Source organism: Sorex fumeus, unplaced genomic scaffold (assembly GCF_029834395.1).
Source record: "Sorex fumeus unplaced genomic scaffold, SorFum_2.1 ptg000047l, whole genome shotgun sequence".
Classification (NCBI taxonomy): Eukaryota; Metazoa; Chordata; class Mammalia; order Eulipotyphla; family Soricidae; genus Sorex; species Sorex fumeus.
Window position 1 is genome coordinate 33,497,281 of NW_026606104.1, and position 15,827 is coordinate 33,513,107.

Consider the following 15,827-nt stretch of genomic DNA (forward strand, 5'->3'; position numbering starts at 1 on the left):
CATTGGATTAGATCCATGAAGAAACCCCAAACATTCTGCTTTCTGGTTTACATTCTTGGGTCATTAAAAGAAAAGAAAATGTGAATATAAGTAATGATTAAATAATTTCCTTGTGCAAGTGTTTTGAAGACAAAGACCAGAGGACTTAGCTCAGGACATATTTGAGACACTCCTTCCCCGCCCCCCCCCTCCCCGCACCTCCAGTCCCAGGACTGGGAGAGGCTTTCCAAAGAGGATATTTCAGACCTGTGCTGGGGGGGGCGGGGGGGCGGGAAGCATTGGGGCTTTCCAGAGTCATCAACTTGCAATTACCTGAAACATTCACTCCCTTGTCTCCAGAGCTAATTCCCACATTTACAATCTGGGTGTATTTGGGTGTTGCTGTTCAAATGACCTGTTCCCTTCCCCTGCCGGTTCATTTTAAGGGTGTGGCACAGGGCTGCCAACAGGTAAGCTGAAATGGTGTGTTTGGAGGTTCAGGATGGTACCTGCCAGATCCCATCCCCCACCACCACCACTACTTCCTTCCTGCCCATATTTACATCTTCACATCTCACTTTCTCCATCTTCTTCCTCTTCCCAGATGAGCCATCGCTGTTGTCTGCTGTACCTCCCTAGTCACTCCAGAAAGTGGACTGAAGCTTGTTCATTTGTAATGTTTCCCAGCCCAGGCTTCTGGAAGACCTGTGGCCACAGGGGTCCTTGGGATCAGGGGCTTCCGCTTCTTCTTCATTGGGTTGGGAGTCGGTGGGGTGAGCCTCCTGGCGAAGGGCCTGCAGTTGTGGTTGTACTGCTTAGGGTATAGAGTGGTACCAGGGCGTATGATCCGTTACCCCTGTATTATCTCTCCAGCCATAGGGACCTCTTTTTTTAAGGGCTATTCCTCATTCTGTGTTCAGGAGTTACCCCTGGCAGGGTTCAGGGGACCATCTGAAGTTCCAGGGAGACTAAACCAGGTCAGCCACATGCAAGGCAAATGGCTTGTCTCATACACTCAAATCATCCTATCTCTGGACTCCTAATTCTTAACAGACTCTGGCTTCCAATTTCAATCTCCTCCTGAACTGGCTGACTTGATCCTGACAGCTCTACTGTTTGGGATCCCCAGGACAAAGAGCCTAGAAGATGGTTCAGTGGCTAGAAAGTACCCAGGGCTAGCATGAGGCTGGGTGCTCAATCCCAGTGTTACACATACACACACTTAGGTTATCGTAACCTTGAACCCCAAGATCTGGGGTCATGGTGAGAAAAAATTTTAAATCATGATTTAAAAAAAATAAATAAAATAAGGGCTGAAGTAGAGTTTGACCTCAGAAGAGAACTGGTAAGTCATCAGAACACACACACACACACACACACACACACACACACACACACACACACCTACCTTGTCTCCTCATTGTGTATCTCTCTGTGTTGATTTTAACTCTCCTCTCTCATATAACAGGAAAGAATGACTTTATAGTCCCAGACACACACCAGTTAAAGGATAAGCCCAAGTAACTAGCAACATCTAGAGCCCATAACCCCAAATCCTGGGAGTGGACCTCTAAAACATTCAGTCTCTGCCAAGTGTCCTGTCCATCCTAAGCCAGGAGTAGGAACACACATGTGTACAGGCAGAAGTGATAGGGACAGTGCTCAGAAAATGATCAGACTGACCTCCATAAATATTCTCCTCTTTCTCTCCTAAGACAACAAAGATATAAGATGTATTTAACTCAGTAACAGCTCTGTAGGAAGAAGCTGCAACACAGTAACGGTACCCATTCTTGGAAATGCCTCATTGTCAAACCACAGTAGTGTTCAAAGGGAAATATTATCTGTGTAGACCAAGGATGTACATCAAGACAATAATAATGTTTTGGGGGATAGATTGATCATGGTAGACTTTCTTCTTTTTTGCTCCTATGGGGGATATGTTGAAACACTTTTTTCTTTCACCTTATTTAAACACCGTGGTTTACAAAGTTGTTCATGATAATTTGTTACAGGTATTCAGTACTCCAACACCAATCCCCCTACCCTTCTGTCTCCTTCCCTCCAACATTATCTCCATTTTCCAACTATCCCTCAAGCCTGCCCCCATAGCAGGTCCACAATAATTTATGTTCCTTGTCTAGTGGAATGATCAAAAAATACTTTAGTGAAAGAAAATTTGTGGAAACTTTTGTATGTCACATTGAGAATATTAAGTCCTGTCTGAGAGTTTACTAAGCTGTTGTTGCTAGTTAAACATTCTGTGTTTTCATTAGTCAAGATTAATTGGCTTCTATGTTCCATTCCCATCAAATCTGGTGTGCTTCTACCGGGATGTTGTAACTATAGAGTTTAGAGATGTCATGCAGCCACAAATGCAGCTTTCCATTCTAGAAAATTCAGAATATTTAGTAGGGCAGTCCAGCCAGAAGCATGGGGTGTGAGTAAAACAAACTCTTTTGTGTGAAACAACCAGGTTTGCATAGAACATTTGGGGCCCTCACTGCAAGTAGAGTTTGATGTTTGTATCTCTTGCTCTTTGAAGGCTGGCGCTAAAAAAGTCATCACAAAGGAGCAGGAAAGAGAGATGCTGAAGAAAGGAACATCCAGCCAGTCTACTCAGAGCATTGTGTCTTCAAGGGCAGATGAAAGGAGCTAGAATTACCATCCAGGCCTTGCATGATCCTCCATGTGTCATTGTGACTCTTCTGTGTCAAAATACTAAGACGCTTGCGTTGGACTCTAAAAAAGTATTATGCTTGTGTGCTTGTCTCTAGGACAGAATCTTGAATAATGCTTTGTTGTGGAGGTATAAAAGGAAAAGGCTTCCTTTTTATTTCAATACCTACAAATGTCTACATACTTTAAACTATATGTATAAAGGACATAAGTTTGAAACTTCTAGGCCTGATAGATGTCATCGAGTGTTGCTACCTTTGATGTTCCCAAACGCCATACCTCCAAGGGGCTCTCAAGAAATCCACAGTTCAGACAAACTCAAGGTTCGGACCAGAGTTGTAGAACAGAACCATAAATAACCTCAGGGCTTGCGGGGGACCATGATGTATTTATATCTTGAGTTTATGATAATAAATTTAGAACACCAATTCATTTTATTGCTTCTGTAATAATGTTTATATGGCACTCTTGCAGTTTTCAAAAAGAGTCTCATCGAACTCTCTCAGGTTTCTATGGAGTTAAATCATATCATATCATATTATATCATATCATATTCCCCATTTTATGGAGGAGGTTGGTGGGTGCTATCTAAAAGTTACACAGATTAATGTTTAGACTCCAAGGCTTGGGTCTATCACCCCAGTCTCTAACTCCTCACACTGTTCATTCTGTGATTCCAAGGTAGCCCGATGTTCAAGGAGTTCAAGGCCAAGATCCTGGCTAAATAATCAGTCAACAAAGAACTCCCACTGCCTGACTGGACACAGCCCTTTTTTCATGGTGTTTGAAGAGGGACTAATTTTTCTTGCTCTCTACTTCTTTGTGTTGTTCCCTGCCCTCTCTCCACCCATTCTTCCTCTCACTGCCTTCTTTTATAATATGAAAAAAATATAGAACACTTTGTAAATGTCTATATCATCCTCATGCAGGAGCTATGCTAATCTCCTCTGTATTGTCCAATTGCAGCTTATGTCCAGCCAAAATGAGCACTCACTGCCTTTTCATGACAATACCCTGGAGGGGGTAAGGGGGAGGAGAGAAAGAGCTAGAAGTCATGACTATCATTTATTTTTATCTTTAAAAACCACAATAAAATATTTTTGAAATTCTAAAACCAAATGTATTCTTTATTCTGATTGAAACTACCAATAAACGGGAAAGAGAGTACAGTGAGTAAGGCACTTGCCTTGTGTGCAGCTGACTCGGGTTCAAAACCTGGCACCTCATTGGTCCCCCAAGCTCCTCCAGAAGTCATCCCTGACAGAGTCAGGAGCACCACCAGATGTGGCCCAAAAGGGGAAAAAAAGGATGGGGAGGAGGAGGAGGAGGAGGAAAAGGAGGTGAAGGATTAATAAGCATTTATTTTCTAATGTGATATTCTTAGTGTAATATTCCACCGAAAGTACTTCTTACAGAAGTTAGGCCCAAAAGTCAAAGGATAAGGTATTACCTGATCTTAGATATACTCTTGAGGGGCCTGAGAGACAGTACATGTGTTAAGGCACTTGTTTGGGTGTGGCAGACCCTGGTCTGAGTGATCTAGTAGAATTGTACAAGAAAAAAAAACCTCCAACCCCATCAAAAAATGGGGAGAAGAAATGAGCAGAAGCTCCCTAAGAAAAGAAAAACAGACTCCCAAAAGGCACGTGAAAAAATGCTCTACATCACTAATCATCACAGAGATGCAGATCAAAACAACCATGAGATATCATCTCATACCACAGAAACTGGCACACATCAAAAAGAACAAGAACAACCCATGCTGGCACGGATGTGGGGAGAAAGGGACTCTTTCATTGTTGGTGGGAATGTTGACTGATCCAGCCCTTTTGTAAATCAACATGGGCATTCCTTCAAAAGCTAGAAATTGAGCTTCCATATGACCCTGCAATACCACGTCTGGGAATATATCCCAAGGGTGCAAAAAAGCACAGTAGAAATGACATCTGCACCTGCATATTCATTGCAGCACTGTTCATAATAGCCAGAATCTGGGAAAAAAACCGAGTGCCTGAGAACAGATGAATGGTTAAAGAAACTTTGGTACATCTACACAATGGAATACTATGCAGCTGTTAGGAAAGATAAAGTCATAAAAATTGCTTGTAAGTGCATGGTCACTTTCTTACTAAGTGAAATGAGTCAGAAAGAGAGGGACAAACATAGGATGACTGAACTCATTTGTGGAATATAAAATAACATAATATGAGACTGACACAAGGGCCAGGAATATTGCTCTATAGCTGGAAGTCTGCCTCATGAGCTGGAGGAGAAGGCAACTGGAATAGAGAAGGGATTACTAAATTAATGATGGTTGGAGGAATCGTTTGGGATGGGAGATGTATGCTGAAAGTAGATAAAGGACCAAACACGATAGCCTTTCAGTATCTATATTGCAAACCATAATGCCCAAAAGTAAAAAGAGAGTATGAGGGAAATTATCTGCCATAGAGGCAGGGGGAAGTTTGGGAATTGGGGGGGGGGGGGGTGTGGGATACTGGGGACATTGGTGGTGGAAAGTGTGCACGGGGATGAGTGTTCGATCATTGTATGACTGCAACTCAAACATGAAAACTTTGTAACCGTTTCTCACAGTGATTCAATTAAAAAAAAGGGGGGGGGGGGCTGGAGTGATAGCACAGCGGGTAGGGTCTTTGCCTTGCATGCAGCCGACCCGGGTTCGATTCCCTGCATCCCATATGGTCCCCCGAGCACCTTCAGGAGTAATTCCTGAGTGCATGAGCCAGGAATAACCCCTATGCATCACCGGGTGTGACCCAAAAAGAAAAAAAAATAAAGAGTGATCCCTGAGCACCAAGCCCTGACTAAGCTCTGACCACAGTCAAGTGTGGACCAAAGTCACCCCAACCCTCAAGAAAACTCTTGAAAGGCCTAGAGAGAGAGAGAGAGTTCAATGGGCTAATGAACACATGCATGCAGGAAGTTTGTTTGTAATCCCTGGCACCACATGGTCCCTTGAGCACTGCAGGAAGTCACCCCAGAGCACAGAGCATAGCTCCTAAGCACAGCTGTGTATGCCCCCAAAATAGTACAAAACAGAAAAAAAATTCTTGGAAATTCTAGAAAATTTCCACAAGGAGCCATTATTACTTATGCTGAACCGTATCCCAAAAGCCCAAAACAGCATTGTCTTCTCCAGCACCTGAGGACACCTCGTAGGCAGCAGCAGTTCAAGTAGAAGATTCACATACAGTAGCCAAATTGTGTGGGAAAATACACTTGTTGAACATATCTGTCTGCAGTTTTGTGAGTTCAATTTGTTGTTTATGTCATACTACTCTGTTTTAGGACTTTCAGGGGACATAATTTTCATCACATCGATCTTACAATTCAAGATATCAATTTCTTCACTTCTTTAACTAGGTATTTGTTGGGGAAGGGGAACCTCCCCAGCATTCCCTTCCCTTCCCCTCCCCCCCAGAAATACATCCCTCCTATCAGGTTTGCCCTCCCTAACTCTGCTCTCTTAACTACAGATGATTGACTGATTGATGGACACCCCACCCGTCCCAGACCAATCATGCTTTTCTTCTAATTCCAATCAGCATTTTCATCTTGATATCTAGCAGTGGGACTCCGGGATGTCACACACATCATTAGTAGCACTAGAACTGAATCTTGATCCTGCTCCAGGGATGACATAGCTGCTTCCCGCCTTGTGTTTGGGAAAAAAAAGCTTGTCTTCAAAAATAGAAGGCTGGGAGGGACAGGCAATGAGAAAAAGACATGAAAACATGAAATTCTCAGAGAATTCATCAATTACTGGGACAGAGCTTACAACTCCCTATATATTTATCACATCTTTCTACCACATAGGCAGAAGCTGAACTGCCTTGATTGCCCAGCCTCTCTTGCAGCTATATCTGACCATATTCTTTGGTCTAATCCAGTCACATGTAAGTGAAGATCCCTGACAGGAGTTTCCCTTCTGAAATAAAATAGAAATCTTCACCGGGAGTTAGCTTTTGCTGTTTATCCTTTTTGCCTCATCTTGTTTTTCTGTCATGGAGCTCAGACTTGGGACTGGGGCAGCCACCTTGGGGATCATCAGGCAACAAGCAAGAAGTTAAAACCCACCTGTGAGGACAAGGAAATGGAAAAACAAGAAGACCCTGAGTTGGGTACTTGGCAGCGTCCCTGAGTTCTGTACCTTGCTTATATTATCTCTGTACTGCTTGTGTAAGATAAATAAATCCCAACCTGTGTAATCTCCCCCTAGTCAAGTGTACCAGTTTGTGCTGTGGATCAAGCCACTCAAAACTGAATGAGAGTGACAAGTTATTTCTCATCATCCCACGGGTAAAGCCAGATACTTGTACTGGTCTGAGCTGGTGTGGCTGGGGCTGGATGGTCTAGGATGGGCATATGTACATGCCTGGTCATTGGCAGGCCTGCTGTGGCCTTGGATCTCAGGTGAAGGCATTTTTTTTATCTTCATGGAGATATTTGGCAATGTCTGAGCACAGCTTCTCACATTTATAGGTTGCTTCTATTATCTAGCACAGAGGTTCCCAAACTTCATTGGCTTACTGTCCCTTCTTACTCAGTACACCACCATTCCCCAATTATACCCAAGGTCTACAGTCCCCAGAATCATACCAATCCCCAGGGGAGGATATCACTGATTTAGAGCATGGAGACCAAGGAAATAGCATGAAACAGTTCCCCACAGCAAAAGCTTATTTAATGCAAATTATCAGTAGCACAGCGGTAGGGTGTTTGCCTTGCAAACCACCAGCCCGGTGGAACTGGGTTCGATTCCTCCGCCCCTCTCAGAGAGCCCGGCAAGCTACCAAGAGTATTTTGCCCGCATAGCAAAGTGTGGAAAGCTCCCTGTGATGTATTTGATATGCCAAACACAGTAACAAGTCTCACAATGAAGACGTTACTAGGCCCGCTCAAGCAAATCAATGAACAATGGGAGGACAGTGCTACAGTGCTACATCAGTGGCCTTGAGTATGAAAAGGCCTGGTCTGGAGAGGCCTCAGTGGGGATGGTTCGTACCTTGTTTGGCCCAGTTTCTTATCACCCAGTGAGCTGGATCTATCCTATTCAAAGATAGTTCGGCCCAGGTTCCAGAGTACAGCATGAGATAGCAAATGCGGAAGAACAAACTCTATCTGCCTTGTGTTCATTTATAACCTGTCAGACAAAGCCTGTCACGAGGCCAGAGTCAGTCTGTGATGGGTTCCATTTTTCACTATCGTCCCCGCTCCAGTCTTCTGTTGTTTCCAGCTGAATGCATTCCAACTCACAGAAAAGGAGGAGAGCGTGCCTTGCTTCCTGATGACTTTCCGCATCCTCGTTTCCATCCTCAGGAGGGACAGTCCCAGAAACTGAGCCCGTTGTGGCTTAGACCGAGTCTCCAGTTACAAACAACAGAACCTCCTGTGACTAACTTGTGTGAGGAAGGATTTTGCTGAAAGGAATGAGAGTAGAGGAACAAGGGAAGCAAAGCTGAGCACTGAGAGGATCAGAAACAACTTTTCTTCCCCAACGATGGTCTCCTTTGCCTCATTGGGTTTTACATTTCTGTTCCTTGCCACCGAATGCCCTTGATCAAAACACTCTGCTGAATGTCCCCACTGGTAGTTCCAAGAAGTTACTGGTACTGCTTCTGCTGGGGTGGTATCAAAGTACAAGTTATTGAAGCCCACCCCCCACTCCCACCCCAACAAGCCATCATCAGCTGGTTCCCCCACCAGGAAGTGAAGACAAATAACTTCCTTGTTATTTGCCTAACTACCTTGTTCGTGGATTCTTGCTGGAGGAGTCTTGGATTCGTGACTTTGGAGAGAAGGTACCCCTTTTCTCCAGTAACTTGGCAGAGCCCCCACTGCCTGCTGTTGTGGAAACCACAGTCCTGACTGACTGTGGAAAAAAACCAGCTCCCGGAGCTGCATTCCAGAGACTCATTTCCAATTTTTTTAGGGTCCTAGGAACAAAAGCAACACACTCCTGAGGAAAGGAAACCCCCCAAACCTCCTCAGGGTAATTTGTTTCTCTTTGGGGAGGCCCAGACCTCCTGCGGCAGGAGGTCGGGCACCCAGTCAGGGTAGACAATTTCAGCTTATCAGCTTGGCCTCGTTTCCATCAAGATGTGCCATTTGCATCCGTCTGCTCAGTGTCCCAAGTTATTTTGGGCCAATTCATGACCTTATGTGCCTGCTTTTGTTTTTAAACATTTTTCTCTGCCCATCTGTTCCCCAGGAATCCATCACGATGCTTCTGTCCTGCAGCAGGGAAGCAGGAACAGACTTCTCGGGTTGAGTTTCCTCTTCTCCCCCAGGATTTTCCTTCCTAAGACCCTGAAAGATTGGCAGTGTGGAAAGCTTCTGGCGAAGGGTGTTCTTATCCCCACGGAGATCCAGGTGCCCTTTGACTGAGACAGCATTTTCAACAGCTGAACAACGCGTCTTCATTCATTCAGTCAACAAGCCTCTGGGTAACTGTTATGCTCGGTAGTGGTATTATTGAGACTTGGGGCCCTTGACCTTTGATCCCCTTCTTTTCATGTCCTGATCTGCTTGCCTTCCTGAACAGCACTGCACTCATCCAGGTTACTGTACATATTTCCTGGTACAGTGCTCCTGGGACAGGCACCTCCTTCTCTTTGGTTGGCTGTGGGACTTTTGCTGTGCTTTGTAGTCACCCTGGCCTTCTCCTGGGACTCTCTGGGACTTTCAGTGGTTGAAGTTGAATGGCTGAAAATCATCACTACTGTTTATGGAGTCCTTGCCAACCATAAGACACTGTGTGCTGAGCCCCACCAGATATTTCCTTAGTCCCATGGGATTTACCTGGGAGAACAGTCTCAAGTAGGTAAGTAACTCTCCCAAGAGCGAGTGTCAGTCTATATCTGTCCCTCTCTACATTGTCTATCCACTTATAAGCAAATTTCATAACTTCATCTCTCCTAACAGCTGCATAGTATTCCATTGTGTAGAGGGACCAAAGTTTTCTTTAACCAGTCATCTGTTCTCAGGCACTTGGGTTATTTCCATATTTTGGCTATTTGTGAACAGTGCTGCAATGAACATATAGGTACCGATGTCATTTCTACTGTGCTTTTTTGCACCTTTGGGATATATTCCCAGAAGTGGTATTGTGGGGTCATATGAAAGCTCAATTTCTAGGGTTTTTTGTTTTGTTTTGTTTTTCTTTTTGGGTCACACCCGGCGATGCTTCCTGGCTCTGCACTCAGGAATCACTCCTGGCGGTGTTCGGGGGGCCAGATGGGATGCTGGATATCGAACCTGGGTCGGCCGCGTGCAAGGCAAACATCCTACTCGCTGTGCTATCGCTTCAGCCTCTAGTTTTTGAAGGACTGTTCATATTGTTTTCCAGAAAGGCTGAACCATTTGGCATTTCCACCAACAGTGAAAGAGCATCCCCTTTTCCCCACATCCACAGATATAGAAGGATTGCTCTCATTTGTGGAGTATAAAATAACATAACATGAGACTGACACACAAGGACAGTAGATACAAGGGCCAGCAAGATTGCTTCATAGTTGGAAGCCTGCCGCATGAGCAGGGGGGAGAAGGCAGCTGGAATAGAGAAGGGATCACTAAGAAAATGATAGTTGGAGGAATCGGTTGGGATGGGAGATGTGTGCTGAAAGTAGATAAAGGAACAAACATGATAACCTCTCAGTGTCTGTATTGCAAACCATAATGCCTAAAAGTAGAGATTATGGGGAATATTGTCTGCCATGGAGGCAGTAGAGGGTGGGAAGGGGGGTTATGCTGAAGATATTGATGGTGGGGATTGTACACTGGTGGAGGGATTGGGTGTTTGATCATTGTGTGATTGTAACTCAAACATGAAAGCTTGTAACTATATCTCACAGTGATTCAATAAAATTTTAAAAAAATTAAAAAGAGCAAGTGTCAGAACCTAGACTTCCTACTCTTTTTGTTCCTTCTACGTCCTCCCCTTTTTTGTTGTTGTGTGTGGTTGGTCAGACATATTTTGCTTTGGTAATAGGTTGTGGTGCTTGCCAGGGGTGATACTTTGCTTTTATAGGGCTCACACCCAGCAGCACTGGGAGGCTGGGGTCACTTACAGTAATCGTTGGCCTGACAGGGCAGTGCTCAGATTCAGTGGTGCTGGGGGGCCACTGAGGGCCACCCCAACAGTGCTTGAAGGCTCTATACCTGCAAGGTAGGTATTCTGCCACTGAGCTCTATCCTCAAGCACCCAAACTTTATTCATGCTTTTAAATGCTCCAATATATTGCTTAGGTGGAGTCCAGGAACCAGTTGATTATCTACTACCCCGTGAGCACAGGTCAATCAACTTTTTTTCTAAGGGGTCAGTTTCACCACTCATCTCTGCTTTCGAAGTGTAATACTCAAATGAGTAAACAGAGCTGTGTTCCAATAAAACTTTATTTACAAAATAAGTGGGCCAGATTTGCTGCCTCCTGTGTTAAGATCTCTCCCAGACTAGATTACTGAGATCTGCAGGCATGTCAGGAAACCAGATTATCATCATCTGGATTCCTGACAGTATTTTGAGCATTGACTATGTGTTGTAAGCTACATAAATATTTTTCACTTAATCCTCTCAAGGACTTTAGCAGTTGTCACCATTATATAGTCATTGCAACAAAGATCAGAAAGGCAAAGTCTCTTGTCCAAAGTCACCCCAGTTCACTGGAGCTGGCCCCGTCCCTGGCACCCCAACCCACCCTCTCCCATCTGAACCCAGTATCTAGACAAGAGGGAGCTTGGAAACCTTCTTTCCTTCCACCTGACCTAGTTGAAAGTTCACAACCTTCCTGACACGCCCCTTCCACTAGGCATCCTGGTATCTGTGCCCCCTCTTAAGTCACCTGCTTATTTCAGCTCATCCTGTAGGTCAGGTATCTCTGGCCTGCACATCTCGCCCTCTCATTCAGCTCACTTGGCCTCTCTCTGCATTGTTCCGAGGCCCCTTTCAAGCACTCAGATCCTCCGGTGGCCCTCTGAGGTCACACGGGCTGTTTATCTGTACCTTCCAGTAAGCCCTTCCCTTGTCTGCTGGCCAGCCTCTCAAATGAACTCTGGGCCTCCCGGATGTGTAGGGTCAGCAGGTCACTGGTCCCCATCTCTATCTGCCACAACTGTCCTACAGATGACAGGGCACAGACACTTGAGACACTTGTTTTTTAAGGGCTCCTGTTAACTTGTGTGTGGAGTCATGTGGGTACATAGAGGTGTCACTTTAGCCACTTCTCTTTCTTGGCGGTGACCTAGGGACCTAAAAGTGGGTCATTGGATACTTTGTAGGAGATGCTGAGAAAAGTTCTAATCTGTCCCCAGCCCCCCAGCAGGGCAAATCAGAGGATGATCTCCAACAACACTGTCCCCAGCTTGTACCGCAGAGAGCACCCCAGGCTGAGTACTGAGTTTAAAGTGGAACCAGTCAGACGGGGTCCTCCCCAGAATGTTATATCAGAGAAGGAGGAATGGAAGATATTTTATTTTTCAATTTTTTTATTTGGGGTCACACTCAGCAGCACTCCGGGCTTATTCTTGGCTCTAGTCTCAGGGATCACTCCTGGCTGTGCCCAGGCACAGGGCATATGGAATGCTGGGGATCGAACCAAGTCGGCCTTGTTTAGGGGGGCACCTTACTCACTATGCTTTTTTCTCCAGTACCCTGGGAGGTATTTTATTAGAAGCTCCTAGTGGGTTGTATAAAAATTGATGATGTCCAGCCAGAGGAGGGTTTAGCAGGAAAAATGAGCAAGTGCTTACTGCCCAGGACAAGGACAGTTCTAGGACTGGAGCCAGATGTCCAGCACACAATATTTCTTGATTGTATGGTTTCACAGAAGATTATGCATCAAGTGGAAATCACTTGACACATATTATTACCATCTTTGGGAGGGGTCTAGGAGGGTACTGCAGATCTAGCACCAGTGACGTTTTAGCCACAGAATCAACTTCTATCTCTTCTCTCTCCCTCTCTCCCTCTTTCTCCTCCTCTCTCCCTCTTTCTTCTTCTCTCTCTCTCCATCTTCTCCCTCTCCCTCTTTTTCCCCCTCCTCTCTCCCTCCCTCTTCTTTCTCTCTTTCCCTCTCTCCTTCCCTCTATCTCCTCTCTCCCTCCATCTTGTCTCTCTCCCTCTCTCCTTCTCTCTCTTCCTCTCTTCACACTCTCCATCTCTCTATTCTTCCCTCTCTCTCTCCCTCTCTTCCCTCTCTCTCCTTTTCTCTCCCTCCCTCTCTTCTCCCTCTACCCCCTCTTGTCTCTCTCTCCTTGTCTCTCTTCTCTCCCTCTCTTCTTCCCTCTCTCTTCTTCTCTTCTTTCTCTCCCATCTCCTTCCCTCTCTTCACTTTCTCTTCTTCTCTCTCTTCTTTCTCTTTTTTCTCCCTCTTCATCTCTTCTCTCTTCTTCTTCTCTCACCCTCTCTCTCCTCTTGCTCTCCTTCTCTCTCTCTCTCCCTCTCTCTCTTTCTCTCTCCGATTAACTCCTAAGAAGTGCTTGGCCCAGCTGTGGGAGTCAGACTGTCCAGTGCTCAAGAGGCCTGACAGTGCCATGGGCCACCAGAACCACACCCAGCAGTATTCAGTGAACCGGGCAGTGCCAGGAAAGAAATTGCATACACTCTAGCCCTTTGAACTATCTATCAAGCCGCCTGAGAGTTTAAATCAGAGCTAAAACTATTCTATTGATGGTGTTAAACTTGTCCATTAAACTCATTGTCTGGAATTTAATAGCAGCAAAAAAAAAAAAAATGCTTAGTTTTTTTTTCCTCACCCCAGACTGCCCAGTCGGACATTTGCAACTAATTTGAAAGTGATCTTGGTTTTCAAGTAGATTGATATCATCCAAGAGAACCAAAGAGAGCTCGCCAGCTAGAGGCTGGTTTCCTGCAGCTGCTGCCTCTGTCATGCCCTTTTATGCCGCCCTGCTCAGCGGGCCCCAGCAGGCCCGCCCTCCCCACTCAGACCCACAGCACCTGTTCCTGTCCCCAGACACAGAGGATGTCTCTGAGCGCCAACAGGCTTGGAGCCTGGGCCCCACCCTTAACTCTCTGATGGCACTGGGGTGTGTCCGCCTCTCCCTGCACCCCGGCCTCTGTGCATCTTTCTCAGTCTATCCAGGGATTCTTGGCAACTCCATCGTATGTGCAGTGATTAATGAGCGAGGATGTTTGTGAAAGTGCTGAGTGAGGGATGAGGTTTACTAGCCAACTTTATCACCAATGACTTTCCCCAACATCTCAGATTGGAAGGACCTCTCCCTCACGTGTTCCCTCAGGCTGTGGAATGTCCCTCCGCCTTCATTCCCTGTGCCCCCTTACCAGAAAGCTTTTCCCCTCAACCTCTCCCCATCTCTCCCATTCTTCAAAATGCTCTTGTTTTTCTTAATATTACTTTACCCCTCCCCAAAGACAGTTACACAAGTTGATGTGGGAGGAAGAAAAAAAACATAAGTTGGTGATGACTAAGTCTGTCGAGCTCCAGAATCGCCCTGGAATATTGTCAGAATTGGCTCTCACTCGCCCCTGCCTCTGTTAAAACCCTTTGCTGAGGGTGTGATTTTTTCCTGAAGATCATTCTTTCCACATGACCAAATAATGCTGTAATGTGTCACCAGACTGGACCATTTCTTTCTGCTTGGGGCCCAGCACTCAGGGTCATTCTGAAGTGATTTCCTCAAAGGATCTGGTAGCGGAGAGTTCCTGGAAGCTTCGGGATCTGCCTGAGCTCCTTCGTTAACGCTACCTTATCTTCTTTTGCTCCTTTCTTTGCTTTTCCAGTAAGTTCTTTTCCGGAAGTTCAATGACCTCAAAAGGAAGAAGTCTAAATCAGGTCAGAGAGACAGATCCAAGGGCTGGAGTGCAGGCTTTTAAGTGTGGGGGAGCCCCGAATTCCATCCCCGGCACCCCGTGTTTCCCTGAGTGCCACTGAGAGTGGTCCACCTCACCCCACACTCAGGCCCCAAGAAAGGAGTGAGGATTAATCCCTGAGCACTGTTAGATGCAGTTCAAATACCAAAGAGAAGTAAACAAGAAGAAAGAGTCTAAATGAAAGGCAGCGCCAGCACACAGCTCTGACTTTAGAGTCAGTCAAAGGTTGTACGCGGGGCTGGAGCCATAGCACAACAGCGGGTAGGGCATTTGCCTTGCACGCGGCCAACCCGGGTTCTATTCCTATCATCCCATATGGTCCCTGAACACCGCCAGGAGTAATTCTTGAGTACATGAGCCAGGAGTAACCTCTGTGCAACAGCGGGTGTGACTCAAAAAGAGGGAAAAGAAAAGTTGTACGCACAGGCAAGGCCCATGACTTCCAAATGGGAATGAAAGCTCAGCTTGGAGCCTGGTTCGTGGAATTCTCAAAACCTGGGAACCAGTGCCAAAACCCACGCAAGCAGTGTTAAAGGGGCTCACGAGCAGGTCATGGGGACAGAATATCTTTCACAGGCTCTGCCCAGAGTGAGACCAACAAGGCTTCGGGGTTGTGCTCTTCCCCCTTCCACAAAATGCCCTGAGTGATGGTCAGGAATCCCCCCAACTCTGCGTCCTGCAAGGCTGCCCTTTCTCCTTAGGGTTGGTTTGTATCCGCACAGACCAAGTGGCTGACTACCAGGAAGCTTAACACATACAGCCTGTGTGAATACTTCAAATACAACCCCAGGTTTTTCACTACACACACACACACACACACACCACACACACATATATCATTGTCATTGTCCTCCTGTTGTTCATTGATTTGATCGAGCGGGCCCAGTAACATCTCCATTGTGCAACTTGGTTGTTACTGTGTTTGGCATATCAAATACGTCATGGGTAGCTTGCCAGGCTTTGCCGTGGGGGCGAGATACTCTTGGTAGCTTGCCGGGTTCTCTGAGAGGGGCAGAGAAATCGAACTCGGGTTAGCCATGTTGGCTGCATGCAAACGCCCTAACCACTGTGCTATCGCTCCAGCCTGTATATATATGTGTGTGTGTGTGTGTGTGTGTGTGTGTGTGTGTGTTTGTGTATATATATGTATATATATATAACTTTTCATTTTGTTTTGGGGCCACCCTTGATGGTGCTAGGAATTACTCCTGGCTTGTGCTCAGGTCATTCTTTTTTTTTTTATAAAGTTGTTCACAAAGATTCATTACATTTAATATTTAAACACCAATCCCACCACCAT

General features: G+C 45.7%; 1 protein-coding gene and 1 non-coding gene across 2 annotated transcripts in view; one reads left to right on the forward strand and one right to left on the reverse strand.

The window, feature by feature from the left end:
• The window catches only part of FHAD1 (forkhead associated phosphopeptide binding domain 1), a 118,990-nt gene extending 116,033 nt beyond the window's left edge, over nt 1-2,957 (forward strand). Inside the window, exon 33 of the mRNA XM_056122915.1 lies at nt 2,525-2,957. Within this exon, the coding sequence (XP_055978890.1) occupies nt 2,525-2,638 (114 nt within the window). The 3' untranslated portion in view covers nt 2,639-2,957. The remainder of the gene's footprint in view (nt 1-2,524) is intronic.
• A 585-nt stretch (nt 2,958-3,542) lies between these two features.
• On the reverse strand, nt 3,543-3,646 carry LOC130032188 (U6 spliceosomal RNA). Its single transcript, XR_008793748.1, has one exon. It is a non-coding gene; the product is annotated as a U6 spliceosomal RNA (small nuclear RNA).
• Between the last annotated feature and the right edge of the window lie 12,181 nt (nt 3,647-15,827).